Here is a 15,931-nt window from a genome sequence, read left to right on the forward strand (position 1 = left end):
ATACTTGGGAATTTCTTAGCTTCCATAGTTCCATTAAAGGAACGAACCCATAACGGAATTTGCTTTCAGCAAGAGTGTTTCCAAGATCCTTCAGCTTGGAAATCTCGAAGTTCATCCAACTTCTATAAGCTTCCCATGCTGAATCACTTGCAGCAGGATTTGCAGAAGAACGACTGACAGTCATTGCTTCTTCAACCGACTTTTAGATTCAGATTCAAAATCCTTCAGAGCCTTACCAAAGTCATGGGAGGATTTTGTTGTTAGTTTTGGGTATTCAATTGCAAGTTTGATTCTGGACTCATTAAAGTCTGGACTAAAAACAGAAGGATGTATTGATTGAATAACAGGAGGTGATTCAGGTGAGGTGATTTATGGTTCAAAATTGAACATTCCTTCAGGAGTGCCGTCAGAAACGTGTCCATCAGAAACACTTCTTGCGGGAGATGTTCTTGGTGTTGTAAAATTTGGATTAGTTGGTTGGGGAGCATTAACATTTGGTGGTGGTGAGATAGGTGAAATTTGTAACTGTGGTGGAGATAATGGTGGTGGTATATGCTGTTATTCTAAAACAGGAGCATAAAATAAAGGAGTTTATGTGATGGTAGTTTCTGTAACAGGAGTTTCTATTATGGGATTTGATATTGGTGGTGGAATTTCTATGATTGGAGTTGACATTGGTGGATTTGATTCTGGTGGTGGAATTGGGATTGGTTCAGAAATAGTGGATTGAGATGGAGGAGGGATTTGTAAGATGATTTCACAAGAGATTGAATCAGAATTTAAAGGAGTGCTATCAGAAGGGAGCTTCCTAGAAACTCTTGAAGACTGGACGACTCCAGAAGTATCCTTCAGAATCATTGCCTTCTGGCGCTCACTTAGAGGTACCTCATCTTCATCCTGAAAGATAACAATCTTCTTCTTCTTCTTCTGAGCCCTAGAAGATCCTTTGCATATGAACTCCTTCTTTCTCTTTCCATGAACATCATGGTAAGTTTCTGGAAGGTTAAAAGGATCCACCAGAGGTTGAATTCCTTCCTTAAGACATCTTTCCAAATAAGCCATCAGAACATGTGGAGGGTCAATTTTGGTTAATAAAGGGTAGTTATCAATGGGATTTCTTGTACCACATATATCATCCTTAGTCAGAATGACATTTGAACTTTGAAATTTGGAGATAAGACCCATAATCTTCAGATTCTTCCCCCATAAGACTTTACCAACATCCTTCACCAGCTCTTCTGTCAAACCACTGACTAGAAGGTCATTGTAAGACCCCAATTTTGTCCCTAAGATCCCTCATGGCATCATATCATATCATATCATTGCCTCAAGGATCTTTGTACACCTTTGCTTCCCTCCTAGTGGGTGGGTTATCTTGTGAGTGTGGTTCTTGATCACCAAGCATGTATTGCATTTGTATATCATTGCTTTTCATCTGTCTATTAACCAAAGGTACAAAAATATTGTCATCTAACCATGTTACTTGCAGATGAAGCCAATTAGGTCAAATCAGTCAAACCAGTCATTAAGCAGTGGATGGTGGCCATTCTTGAAGAATTTGGGCACCATGATCATTCATCAAGAGTTCATATGAGTTGTGACATCATTTTGGATCAAGATATCAAGTGGTAGGGGCTTGGAATTCATCAGAACATGGTTCAGTCAGCCAAAACCCTAGCAAAGTCAACAGAAGTCAACTGTGGTCAACTGTGCATTTAATCAGTGATTTGATGGTGGGAATTGGTCTGAGAAGTCTCATTCATGTCCATATAAGCCTCATATAACATGTCCAACATCCACAGTGAAGAATTTGAAGTCAGACAAGAAATTTCCAAAAATAGAAAGTTGACCTGTAATTGGAATTTGCCAAAAATGGAAAGTTCTTCTCCTCAACATTACATCATCATACAAGCTTCAAATGAATTTTTGTCCAACATGAAAGTTGAAGATCTTGTTCTCCCATTTCCAAAAAGTCCAAGAACACTCATTTCTCATTTATGGTTGGCAAGTTATGATTAAATCATTCTCAAAAAATTTTGAACTTCAAAGTGGCATATCTTCCAAACCATTTGGCCAAATTGAGTGAGGTTTTTTGCTACAAGTCATATTTGATGTGCTCTATCCAAATCCTTCATCACATTTTACCAAAACTCAACCAATCAAAATGGTCTTTTTTCAAGTACATGAATTAAAAAAGAGGTGAGGTGAAAAATGACTTTTCAAATTAATCATTTCCAACATTTTGTACCAATTGAAAATGTTCAGAAATCACATTTTGGATGTGCTTAGAGCCCAAATTCGCACTGTAGCTCATGCACCTTGCCATTTGAGTGAAATCCACAAATTAACCAAAAACACTTCATTTTGAGCTAAATGCAATTAACACTTCCTTAACCAAACTTAGCATACTAAACAGAGTATATATGCTTCCTTTTCTGATGAGAAGCCCTAGCCACTATTTCACAAAACAGATCAAAAACTCCATTTTCTCTCAAGCTCTCATTTTCTTCACTTGACTTTTTTTTCTGAAAATCTTCAAAGAGCCCGAGTCTTGGTTGATTGTTTCATCACATGCCATCCTTTTGGAAGCTTTAGCAAGTATTATTTCTTAGCTGTACAGCAAGAACACAACACTGTTGCATTGAACCATTTCCATGGCAGTTGGATCTTTGAGCTGGAATTGAGGTAACTGGGCTTTCAATACTCATACATTCATCATCTGGAGCATCATTGGACATCTGTTTCGTGCATACACAGCCAAACAACTACCAAATCATCACTGTTCTGCAAATCTGGTAAAAATTCGAATCACACTATTCTTAAAATCATGCTATGCCTTATAAAGATCTTGCCATGCTGATTATTTTGAACTTTGGATCGTGAGAAATGGTTACATATTGAGAGAGAAACACTGTTTTGAAGTTTGGTTGGTCAAATGTGTTTTTGCTCGATGCTTCCTTGTTAGTTCAAATTAGTGTTAATGATGGTTGATTTGATGATGTACATGATTAGATGAACATGTTGGTATGTCATTTGTGGATTTTAATTGCAAAAAGTTGTGCTGGAAAATCTGGAGATGATGAACATGGCACTGTAGCCATAAACCCTAATTTACAAACCCAGAAAATCGTGTTTGCTCGCTGGAATTTTGTTTTGCATGCTTTTTCACTGTTTTATTGCCATGAGCCAATCACAGGATGACACACCCTTAAGTGAAACGCGGCATTTCACTTAAGGGACCAAATAATTACAAATTTGCCATTTCCGTGTTTTAATTATTTAAATCATTTCATTTTTTAATTTTTATTTCATTTTGATCTCCAATCTTCCAAAAATCATAAGTCACTCAATTTTTATCCAATTTTGATGGATTTTTTTGTGAAATGCTTCTCATGATCTCTAGTTTTTTATGATGATTTTTCCAGATTTTTTGCATGTGTGGATTTTAAAATGTGCTAGGGTTTGTTCATGTTGTCCATTTTATGTATGTCTTGCCAAATTGATTGTGAAATGATGATACTTAATCCAATGCCTCTGAAATTTTTTGTGCTTAAACTAGACATGTTCATGGTGATTTTGGTGTAGAGTTTATGAATTTATCATTGCTGGTTATTGAGATATGATTTTTTGATTAGGGGTGTGACAATTTGTGTCACACCATTCATGTCCAACTTCATGATTTTATTTGCCATGCTTATTGAACTCAAATTGGTCTGGATTTTTGCATGAACATACTTATGGATGTTTAGAACACATGTGATTTGTTCTGGAATTATTGATGGCATTTCCTATTTGATTGGAATTTTCTCCCCTGTTTGGTCATTTGTTGACTTTTTGTGACACATGTTTCTATTTGATTTGTGAATCCTCATGCATTATTGGATGGACTTGAAATTTGACATGTGAATTTTAGACATCTTAAAGTTTGTCATGGTTTTAGTCCCATTCATTTATCATGTGTTGTCACTGTTTTATGATTTATTGAAGTTGGTGAATGTTTTGATGCTTTGTATGAGTTGGTTTGAACTTGCTTTGACTTTCTGATTTTCATTGACCTACTTCCCTTGATCCAAATGAGCTGAAATTTGGTATGCTTATCATGTTATGGATGATGTTTGATCATGAATTATTTGAGAATTTATTGAAATGTTTGTGATTGGATTTGAGTTGAATCATTCTGTTGACTTCTTTGAGGTTCTATATGACATGTTTTGACCTAATTTGTTTGTGAAATGATAATGATGAATGATATGAATGTGAAACCACTTAGGTTTGCTTCTTGATTGATTTGTCTTGACTTTGGGCACTTGTCCCTTTCTGTTTTAAACTTTTTATCTCCTTTTGACCCTAGGCTTGTCCTAGTGGTCTTGTCACTCATGTTTAAGCTTGATTTTTCAGGTTAAGCAACAAATGCTTCAAAGAGATCAATACAAGTTGAATGAGTTTGATTGTTTATCATGAACAAACTTGTTTGTTTTGTAGGTTGCCTAGCTCACTTGTTATGAGCTTGTTGCTTTGCACATATGCTTGACTGTATTGTCTGTTGGCTTATGCTGTTTTGTTTTAACTTTGTGTCTGGTATACTAATTGTGCTTGACTGATTTCAGGTACTTTAGTTGCTATTAGTTCCTTGTGAACTTTGCTTTGCTTTGCTTGATAAGCAATTTGCATTGAGGTAGAATCCTTTTTCTTCATGTAGTCTGGAAGACCTGGTCTGTTACTTGGCCAGGCAACTGTCTGAAGTCCTCCTTAAGAGGCGATGTTTGTGCTTGTTTACTTTTGTCCCAAGCAGGAAAAGTCCTTTGAATAAGGCAATTGGTAGACAAAAGAGATATGTAACCTATCTCCTACTATTCTGTGAGTCACTCACATTGCTCACACTACTTGTGTTGATGCATAGTGAGTAAAAACCCAAGATCTATCGAGTCAATAACTTGTGGAGAGAGTTCCTACTTTCTGAACTCCCACACCTTCTGATATTCAATGCTCTCCCTGATCAGGGATAAGAGTGATGAGGCACACCCCTCACATCCTTTCATCTACTTCACCTTGGCTCTCAATGTCAAGGTTAAGAGCACCATTAACCCTATTCCAGTTGGCTTTAATGCCTACCCTTTTGTATGAGCCTAATTGTTTGGTTATAGAGTGTGCTGAATGACTTCATTTGATTGATTGCTTATTTCATATGCACATGTTTGCTTGTATGCTTTGTGCATTTATCATCATTAATTGCTCATTAGTGCATGATCATTTCATTTGTCTTTGTGACATATCTTTGTTGTTTGCCCATTGAGGACAATTGTAAGACCATTCATTGGCCATTGTTCCTATGATATGGAAGTGAGTATAAGACCATTTCATTGGCCACTCATCTTCTCTTTGCTTGATGCATTTGTTTGATTTATGTGAGGATGCAATTGTAAGTCCGTGTAATTTGGCATTTGTTTTCCTATGATCATATGTTGGAGGTTAGAGTAAGCCCAGATAGATTGGCATCTGACATCCAAGTGTTTGCTTTGTTGTTGGAGATTGGTATCAGTCCAGATAGATTGGCATCCGGTATCCACTTTTTATTTCTTTGTTGAGGAGATTGGTATAAGTCCATAGAGTGGCCTCTGATATCCAGTTCTGTTTTAGGAGATTGGTATAAGTCCAGTAATTGGCATCCGGTATCCGCTTTTGTTGACTTTCTTCTTTCCTTTGTTTGTTATTGCTCATTGCCTATTCCAAAGGACACACTTGAATCATCTTCTATATGATTTCAAGAGGTGAACCTTCTACGAAGTTTTACACTCCATCTTCATCCATTCATCCATTTTGTCCTAAACCTTTTCACACATGGCTTTCAAAACTTGAGATAAATATTGTGCAAACATCTTCATGCTTTCAAATTAAAAACCTGGACCCCAAGTCCTTGACTTTTTCAAACTCCATTTCATAATACTTCTTTTGAATCAATCTTAATCATACTTTGACCCCCTTTCATGAATAATCATAATCAATTAACTTCACCCATTCAATTGTTTTGTGGCTTCGTCCATTCTTGCTTAAGTTTTCATACATTAGCCATAGGTTTGATTTATCCTAGTTGGTTGATGTTAATCTCACCTATTTGTCCTTAGTTGATTGAATTGTAAGTCTTCCTTGCTTATTATAGGGTTAACCCCTCACTAGCAAGTTGAAGCTGTTCTCACATGGTGGACTCGTTGTTTGTATAAGGTTGAGTTTTCTCCCGTGGATAACGTAAGACCTTAGGGCTTGTGTTTAAAATTGAATCCACTAACTTTTGGAAATCTTTTAGCCGAACTACGGCGTTTTGATCCTTACCTTTGATGGAAGGTACGTAGGCAACGGGTTCATCCGTTCGAACACAAAAACAATAAAAATTGTATATTCTTTTCTCATCATCCCAATCATGTTTGCACGATAAATATTTCAAAACAAATAACAATTTTATACAACAAGTGTGAAAAGGGCTCCCTAGGAGTACCTAGGACGTAGTGGGTGCCTAACACCTTCCCATTGCGTAATTTACCCCTTACCCAGACTCTCTGATCTTTTTATTAGTTTTCTATGTGTAAAACATCTTAGGCTTTTGTTCGCTTTTTAGCCAGTCCTTTGGATAAATAAAAGTGCGGTGGCGACTCGAAATTCATTGTATGCTTTGTTTTTGGTTTAATCAATAAATCATATAGCGACGAATACACCGCTACAGTCATCCACCAAACCACTTTCCACAAGGATATCAGAAATCAATCTGTCGTTGGGAATGAATTTGCTCCTAGACTTCTTGGATGATCCACCAGTTCTAGATTCTATGATAAAATCCCTCATGAACATAAACAGGATTGATGGAAGTCCCAGCTTGGCACCCTTCTCTAGAAGAAATAACATGAATTTATTACGTGTGATAATGTAGCTAGAACTATTTGTACTTGGCATGTGGTTAATGCAACCCAAAATGATCTTGAACAAAACCCTTAGGTTTCTTGTTAAGTCCTTAGCACTAGGACCCTTTTCATCAACAAAGTTGGTTTCTTACTTGAAGATGACAGGAGAAATGACAACATCTCTCTTAGCAATGATGGTTGCACTGTGAACCCTCTTCCCTTTACCACCATGATCAATGAGATCAGCTATGGACTTCTCAATGATGACTATATTCCTATTCATGACATAGGAAGTGATAGTTTCCTTCTCAGCAGTTGCATGAACCCAAAACTGCTTTACTGACACAGGTTAAACTAGGCCCGTAAGTATCTCGAAGAAGGTGTTCCATCCTTGAACATTCAAAGTTTCAGTGAAATCAAAAATGTTATCCTTTAGGTTTTTGAAATCAACAATGGTTTCACATTGCACTGTTAACTCATTTACTGGAGTGTGAAGGGTTAACTCAGGAATCCCATTCCAACATGTTGTTGCTTTCAGTTGCCTTTGAGGAGCTTGGAGATTTTTGTTGTTGATCATCCATTTTATTTGAAAAAGATGAAGATGAAGAACATTTGCAGAGAGAAAAAGGAGGTTGTTTTAAGGTTTGAAAACTTAAAGTGTGGGAGAGATGTGCGCGTAGTGTGAAAATGTGAGTGAAGTGGGTTTATATAGAAAATCTTATAATTATGACAAAAAGATAATACACAGTCATAGGGGGGAGCGTAAGAGTTTAGACCTAATTCCAAGAATTGTTACACCCAATGTGTCACGCTTTAATTAGAGAAGAATACATCTTACAGAAGCACAAAGCTCCCCCTAAGATGTATAATTCTATAAAGATAAAATCAAAATGAAAGAACACTTTCCTGATTAACCTTTTTGAGGCACCAAAGTGAATATTCAGTCAGAGTCTGGTTTATCTTCAGAAGTTAGTTGATGTTGTCCAGAACACGGGTTGATAACATCATCATTCTGATAGGCTTTACTACATAAGCTTTTCTTTAGAAACTTTTCTTCCTTGAAGGATAAGGTTTTCAGAACCTTGATTCTTCTGAAGGTCTCTCTTATCAGAACCTTGACTTTTTCAAAACCAAGATTTTCAGAAGTAGCATATTCAGAACCATTCTGATTCTTGACAAATAACCCTACAAAACACTTAACAAACTCTTTTTCAAAGTATTTGCTAGCAGAAGCATTAAACAATGTTTGGATTTTACTTAAGGAAATTAGACATCAAAATAAACACTTAATTCTTCTCCTTTTTGAATGTTATGTTTTTCTCCCCCTTTGTCATCAATCAAAAAGATAAAAGATAAAAAATAAATCAAGAGAAACGAAACAATTTTTGTTGACTAAAATGCCAACAGGCAGTACATAGTACAACAAAAGAAAATTTTCAAGAAGGTAAAGAAAATAAAAACTAAGGGTTCTGTGGAGGAGGTGGAAAAGGAGGAAGCCTTGAGAGAATCAGTTGGAACATGAGATCTTGCTTATCCCGACGCTCATTGACCTTTGCATTATCAACCTTGATCTACTCGATTATCCTCAGAAAAGAAACCAGAATAGGCTGAGAGGCAGAAGCTTCTGAGACGACCATCTGAGTAGGATCTTCTTCCATAACATAGTCGAGAGGGACAAAAGTAGCAGTAGGTTCTGGAGCAGACTCAATGTGCTGAACAATCTCTGTTTCTGGAGCAACTTCTTCTTCTTCCATAGCTTCTGGAGAGGTTTCCTTGATTTCTAGAGAAAGAAGGCATACTTGGGAATTTCTTAGCTTCCATAGTTCCATTAAAGGAACGAACCCATAACGGAATTTGCTTTCAGCAAGAGTGTTTCCAAGATCCTTCAGCTTGGAAATCTCGAAGTTCATCCAACTTCTATAAGCTTCCCATGCTGAATCACTTGCAGCAGGATTTGCAGAAGAACGACTGACAGTCATTGCTTCTTCAACCGACTTTTAGATTCAGATTCAAAATCCTTCAGAACCTTACCAAAGTCATGGGAGGATTTTGTTGTTAGTTTTGGGTATTCAATTGCAAGTTTGATTCTGGACTCATTAAAGTCTGGACCAAAAACAGAAGGATGTATTGATTGAATGACAGGAGGTGATTCAGGTGAGGTGATTTATGGTTCAAAATTGAACATTCCTTCAGGAGTGCCGTCAGAAACGTGTCCATCAGAAACACTTCTTGCGGGAGATGTTCTTGGTGTTGTAAAATTTGGATTAGTTGGTTGGGGAGCATTAACATTTGGTGGTGGTGAGATAGGTGAAATTTGTAACTGTGGTGGAGATAATGGTGGTGGTATATGCTGTTATTCTAAAACAGGAGCATAAAATAAAGGAGTTTATGTGATGGTAGTTTCTGTAACAGGAGTTTCTATTATGGGATTTGATATTGGTGGTGGAATTTCTATGATTGGAGTTGACATTGGTGGATTTGATTCTGGTGGTGGAATTGGGATTGGTTCAGAAATAGTGGATTGAGATGGAGGAGGGATTTGTAAGATGATTTCACAAGAGATTGAATCAGAATTTAAAGGAGTGCTATCAGAAGGGAGCTTCCTAGAAACTCTTGAAGACTGGACGACTCCAGAAGTATCCTTCAGAATCATTGCCTTCTGGCGCTCACTTAGAGGTACCTCATCTTCATCCTGAAAGATAACAATCTTCTTCTTCTTCTTCTGAGCCCTAGAAGATCCTTTGCATATGAACTCCTTCTTTCTCTTTCCATGAACATCATGGTAAGTTTCTGGAAGGTTAAAAGGATCCACCAGAGGTTGAATTCCTTCCTTAAGACATCTTTCCAAATAAGCCATCAGAACATGTGGAGGGTCAATTTTGGTTAATAAAGGGTAGTTATCAATGGGATTTCTTGTACCACATATATCATCCTTAGTCAGAATGACATTTGAACTTTGAAATTTGGAGATAAGACCCATAATCTTCAGATTCTTCCCCCATAAGACTTTACCAACATCCTTCACCAGCTCTTCTGTCAAACCACTGACTAGAAGGTCATTGTAAGACCCCAATTTTGTCCCTAAGATCCCTCATGGCATCATATCATATCATATCATTGCCTCAAGGATCTTTGTACACCTTTGCTTCCCTCCTAGTGGGTGGGTTATCTTGTGAGTGTGGTTCTTGATCACCAAGCATGTATTGCATTTGTATATCATTGCTTTTCATCTGTCTATTAACCAAAGGTACAAAAATATTGTCATCTAACCATGTTACTTGCAGATGAAGCCAATTAGGTCAAATCAGTCAAACCAGTCATTAAGCAGTGGATGGTGGCCATTCTTGAAGAATTTGGGCACCATGATCATTCATCAAGAGTTCATATGAGTTGTGACATCATTTTGGATCAAGATATCAAGTGGTAGGGGCTTGGAATTCATCAGAACATGGTTCAGTCAGCCAAAACCCTAGCAAAGTCAACAGAAGTCAACTGTGGTCAACTGTGCATTTAATCAGTGATTTGATGGTGGGAATTGGTCTGAGAAGTCTCATTCATGTCCATATAAGCCTCATATAACATGTCCAACATCCACAGTGAAGAATTTGAAGTCAGACAAGAAATTTCCAAAAATAGAAAGTTGACCTGTAATTGGAATTTGCCAAAAATGGAAAGTTCTTCTCCTCAACATTACATCATCATACAAGCTTCAAATGAATTTTTGTCCAACATGAAAGTTGAAGATCTTGTTCTCCCATTTCCAAAAAGTCCAAGAGCACTCATTTCTCATTTATGGTTGGCAAGTTATGATTAAATCATTCTCAAACAATTTTGAACTTCAAAGTGGCATATCTTCCAAACCATTTGGCCAAATTGAGTGAGGTTTTTTGCTACAAGTCATATTTGATGTGCTCTATCCAAATCCTTCATCACATTTTACCAAAACTCAACCAATCAAAATGGTCTTTTTTCAAGTACATGAATTAAAAAAGAGGTGAGGTGAAAAATGACTTTTCAAATTAATCATTTCCAACATTTTGTACCAATTGAAAATGTTCAGAAATCACATTTTGGATGTGCTTAGAGCCCAAATTCGCACTGTAGCTCATGCACCTTGCCATTTGAGTGAAATCCACAAATTAACCAAAAACACTTCATTTTGAGCTAAATGCAATTAACACTTCCTTAACCAAACTTAGCATACTAAACAGAGTATATATGCTTCCTTTTCTGATGAGAAGCCCTAGCCACTATTTCACAAAACAGATCAAAAACTCCATTTTCTCTCAAGCTCTCATTTTCTTCACTTGACTTTTTTTCTGAAAATCTTCAAAGAGCCCGAGTCTTGGTTGATTGTTTCATCACATGCCATCCTTTTGGAAGCTTTAGCAAGTATTATTTCTTAGTTGTACAGCAAGAACACAACACTGTTGCATTGAACCATTTCCATGGCAGTTGGATCTTTGAGCTGGAATTGAGGTAACTGGGCTTTCAATACTCATACATTCATCATCTGGAGCATCATTGGACATCTGTTTCGTGCATACACAGCCAAACAACTACCAAATCATCACTGTTCTGCAAATCTGGTAAAAATTCGAATCACACTATTCTTAAAATCATGCTATGCCTTATAAAGATCTTGCCATGCTGATTATTTTGAACTTTGGATCGTGAGAAATGGTTACATATTGAGAGAGAAACACTGTTTTGAAGTTTGGTTGGTCAAATGTGTTGATTTGATGATGTACATGATTAGATGAACATGTTGGTATGTCATTTGTGGATTTTAATTGCAAAAAGTTGTGCTGGAAAATCTGGAGATGATGAACATGGCACTGTAGCCATAAACCCTAATTTACAAACCCAGAAAATCGTGTTTGCTCGCTGGAATTTTGTTTTGCATGCTTTTTCACTGTTTTATTGCCATGAGCCAATCACAGGATGACACACCCTTAAGTGAAACGCGACATTTCACTTAAGGGACCAAATAATTACAAATTTGCCATTTCCGTGTTTTAATTATTTAAATCATTTCATTTTTTAATTTTTATTTCATTTTGATCTCCAATCTTCCAAAAATCATAAGTCACTCAATTTTTATCCAATTTTGATGGATTTTTTTGTGAAATGCTTCTCATGATCTCTAGTTTTTTATGATGATTTTTCCAGATTTTTTGCATGTGTGGATTTTAAAATGTGCTAGGGTTTGTTCATGTTGTCCATTTTATGTATGTCTTGCCAAATTGATTGTGAAATGATGATACTTAATCCAATGCCTCTGAAATTTTTTGTGCTTAAACTAGACATATTCATGGTGATTTTGGTGTAGAGTTTATGAATTTATCATTGCTGGTTATTGAGATATGATTTTTTGATTAGGGGTGTGACAATTTGTGTCACACCATTCATGTCCAACTTCATGATTTTATTTGCCATGCTTATTGAACTCAAATTGGTCTGGATTTTTGCATGAACATACTTATGGATGTTTAGAACACATGTGATTTGTTCTGGAATTATTGATGGCATTTCCTATTTGATTGGAATTTTCTCCCCTGTTTGGTCATTTGTTGACTTTTTGTGACACATGTTTCTATTTGATTTGTGAATCCTCATGCATTATTGGATGGACTTGAAATTTGACATGTGAATTTTAGACATCTTAAAGTTTGTCATGGTTTTAGTCCCATTCATTTATCATGTGTTGTCACTCTTTTATGATTTATTGAAGTTGGTGAATGTTTTGATGCTTTGTATGAGTTGGTTTGAACTTGCTTTGACTTTCTGATTTTCATTGACCTACTTCCCTTGATCCAAATGAGCTGAAATTTGGTATGCTTATCATGTTATGGATGATGTTTGATCATGAATTATTTGAGAATTTATTGAAATGTTTGTGATTGGATTTGAGTTGAATCATTCTGTTGACTTCTTTGAGGTTCTATATGACATGTTTTGACCTAATTTGTTTGTGAAATGATAATGATGAATGATATGAATGTGAAACCACTTAGGTTTGCTTCTTGATTGATTTGTCTTGACTTTGGGCACTTGTCCCTTGCTGTTTTAAACTTTTTATCTCCTTTTGACCCTAGGCTTGTCCTAGTGGTCTTGTCACTCATGTTTAAGCTTGGTTTTTCAGGTTAAGCAACAAATGCTTCAAAGAGATCAATACAAGTTGAATGAGTTTGATTGTTTATCATGAACTAACTTGTTTGTTTTGTAGGTTGCCTAGCTCACTTGTTATGAGCTTGTTGCTTTGCACATATGCTTGACTGTATTGTCTGTTGGCTTATGCTGTTTTGTTTTAACTTTGTGTCTGGTATACTAATTGTGCTTGACTGATTTCAGGTACTTTAGTTGCTATTAGTTCCTTGTGAACTTTGCTTTGCTTTGCTTGATAAGCAATTTGAATTGAGGTAGAATCCTTTTTCTTCATGTAGTCTGGAAGACCTGGTCTGTTACTTGGCCAGGCAACTGTCTGAAGTCCTCCTTAAGAGGCGATGTTTGTGCTTGTTTACTTTTGTCCCAAGCAGGAAAAGTCCTTTGAATAAGGCAATTGGTAGACAAAAGAGATATGTAACCTATCTCCTACTATTCTGTGAGTCACTCACATTGCTCACACTACTTGTCTTGATGCATAGTGAGTAAAAACCCAAGATCTATCGAGTCAATAACTTGTGGAGAGAGTTCCTACTTTCTGAACTCCCACACCTTCTGATATTCAATGCTCTCCCTGATCAGGGATAAGAGTGATGAGGCACACCCCTCATATCCTTTCATCTACTTCACCTTGGCTCTCAATGTCAAGGTTAAGAGCACCATTAACCCTATTCCAGTTGGCTTTAATGCCTACCCTTTTGTATGAGCCTAATTGTTTGGTTATAGAGTGTGCTAAATGACTTCATTTGATTGATTGCTTATTTCATATGCACATGTTTGCTTGTATGCTTTGTGCATTTATCATCATTAATTGCTCATTAGTGCATGATCATTTCATTTGTCTTTGTGACATATCTTTGTTGTTTGCCCATTGAGGACAATTGTAAGACCATTCATTGGCCATTGTTCCTATGATATGGAAGTGAGTATAAGACCATTTCATTGGCCACTCATCTTCTCTTTGCTTGATGCATTTGTTTGATTTATGTGAGGATGCAATTGTAAGTCCGTGTAATTTGGCATTTGTTTTCCTATGATCATATGTTGGAGGTTAGAGTAAGCCCAGATAGATTGGCATCTGACATCCAAGTGTTTGCTTTGTTGTTGGAGATTGGTATAAGTCTAGATAGATTGGCATCCGGTATCCACTTTTTATTTCTTTGTTGAGGAGATTGGTATAAGTCCATAGAGTGGCCTCTGATATCCAGTTCTGTTTTAGGAGATTGGTATAAGTCCAGTAATTGGCATCCGGTATCCGCTTTTGTTGACTTTCTTCTTTCCTTTGTTTGTTATTGCTCATTGCCTATTCCAAAGGACACACTTGAATCATCTTCTATATGATTTCAAGAGGTGAACCTTCTACGAAGTTTTACACTCCATCTTCATCCATTCATCCATTTTGTCCTAAACCTTTTCACACATGGCTTTCAAAACTTGAGATAAATATTGTGCAAACATCTTCATGCTTTCAAATTAAAAACCTGGACCCCAAGTCCTTGACTTTTTCAAACTCCATTTCATAATACTTCTTTTGAATCAATCTTAATCATACTTTGACCCCCTTTCATGAATAATCATAATCAATTAACTTCACCCATTCAATTGTTTTGTGGCTTCGTCCATTCTTGCTTAAGTTTTCATACATTAGCCATAGGTTTGATTTATCCTAGTTGGTTGATGTTAATCTCACCTATTTGTCCTTAGTTGATTGAATTGTAAGTCTTCCTTGCTTATTATAGGGTTAACCCCTCACTAGCAAGTTGAAGCTGTTCTCACATGGTGGACTCGTTGTTTGTATAAGGTTGAGTTTTCTCCCGTGGATAACGTAAGACCTTAGGGCTTGTGTTTAAAATTGAATCCACTAACTTTTGGAAATCTTTTAGCCGAACTACGGCGTTTTGATCCTTACCTTTGATGGAAGGTACGTAGGCAACGGGTTCATCCGTTCGAACACAAAAACAATAAAAATTGTATATTCTTTTCTCATCATCCCAATCATGTTTGCACGATAAATATTTCAAAACAAATAACAATTTTATACAACAAGTGTGAAAAGGGCTCCCTAGGAGTACCTAGGACGTAGTGGGTGCCTAACACCTTCCCATTGCGTAATTTACCCCTTACCCAGACTCTCTGATCTTTTTATTAGTTTTCTATGTGTAAAACTTCTTAGGCTTTTGTTCGCTTTTAGCCAGTCCTTTGGATAAATAAAAGTGCGGTGGCGACTCGAAATTCATTGTATGCTTTGCTTATGGTTTAATCAATAAATCATATAGCGACGAATACACCGCTACAGAAAAGTGGCGACTCTGCTGGGGACGATCGATCCTTGGTGGTATTGCCTACTTTTCACCCTTGTTGTGATATATATTTTATTTGTTATATGACATATTTTTGTACCATTTGGGATGACTGTATTGATTGTAATGTTTGAATTGCTTGATATACAATTGCTGTTTGCTTTGGTGATCTCTGTGAGATGAGTTCTATACCCGAACTCGAGTGCACTCTAGGATAGGAGAATGGCATAGTCTTGTTGACCGGTGTGGAGTATTCCTTAGCCAGTTGACTTGCGAGCCCATTCACTTGGTGGAGGTCATGTTGGATTAATAATGTCACACAAGTTATTTGTGGTTAGGCATTATTCTTTCAATCATGTGCCGCAGAAGCCAAGGACCGTAGTTTACCAAACCCATCTTGGCCTATTTTTAGGAACGTAGTGCGGAGGTCGTTCAGATGTGAGTTCTGATGCGATCGTTACGCGATACTACACTCATAAGAGTTTCTCTTGAGAATATTTTTGGAATACGAGTATTCGTTCCTCCGATAATATTCAAAAGATGGAACGATGATTATGGGAACCTCTGGTAGAACAT

At 36.8% G+C, this 15,931-nt stretch overlaps 1 protein-coding gene across 1 annotated transcript; it reads right to left on the minus strand.

Annotated features, from left to right (window-relative positions):
- Positions 1-369: 369 nt before the first annotated feature.
- Positions 370-1,185, minus strand: LOC127103885 (actin cytoskeleton-regulatory complex protein PAN1-like). The gene is made up of 2 exons (XM_051041125.1): positions 616-1,185; positions 370-555 (listed from the first exon to the last, which is right to left on the minus strand). The coding sequence occupies exons 1-2, from the start codon at positions 1,183-1,185 to the stop codon at positions 370-372; spliced, it is 756 nt and encodes a 251-aa protein (XP_050897082.1).
- Between the last annotated feature and the right edge of the window lie 14,746 nt (positions 1,186-15,931).

This window comes from Lathyrus oleraceus, chromosome 7, assembly GCF_024323335.1.
Source record: "Lathyrus oleraceus cultivar Zhongwan6 chromosome 7, CAAS_Psat_ZW6_1.0, whole genome shotgun sequence".
Lineage (NCBI taxonomy): Eukaryota > Viridiplantae > Streptophyta > Magnoliopsida > Fabales > Fabaceae > Lathyrus > Lathyrus oleraceus.

Coding starts and splice junctions, on each gene's coding strand:
- LOC127103885 (XM_051041125.1), bottom strand. CDS start 1,185: ATGGGTCTTATCTCCAAATTTCAAAGTTCAAATGTCATTCTGACTAAG. Junction 556..615: donor ATCCCATAATAGAAACTCCT/GTTACAGAAACT, acceptor TTAGAATAACAG/CATATACCACCACCATTATC.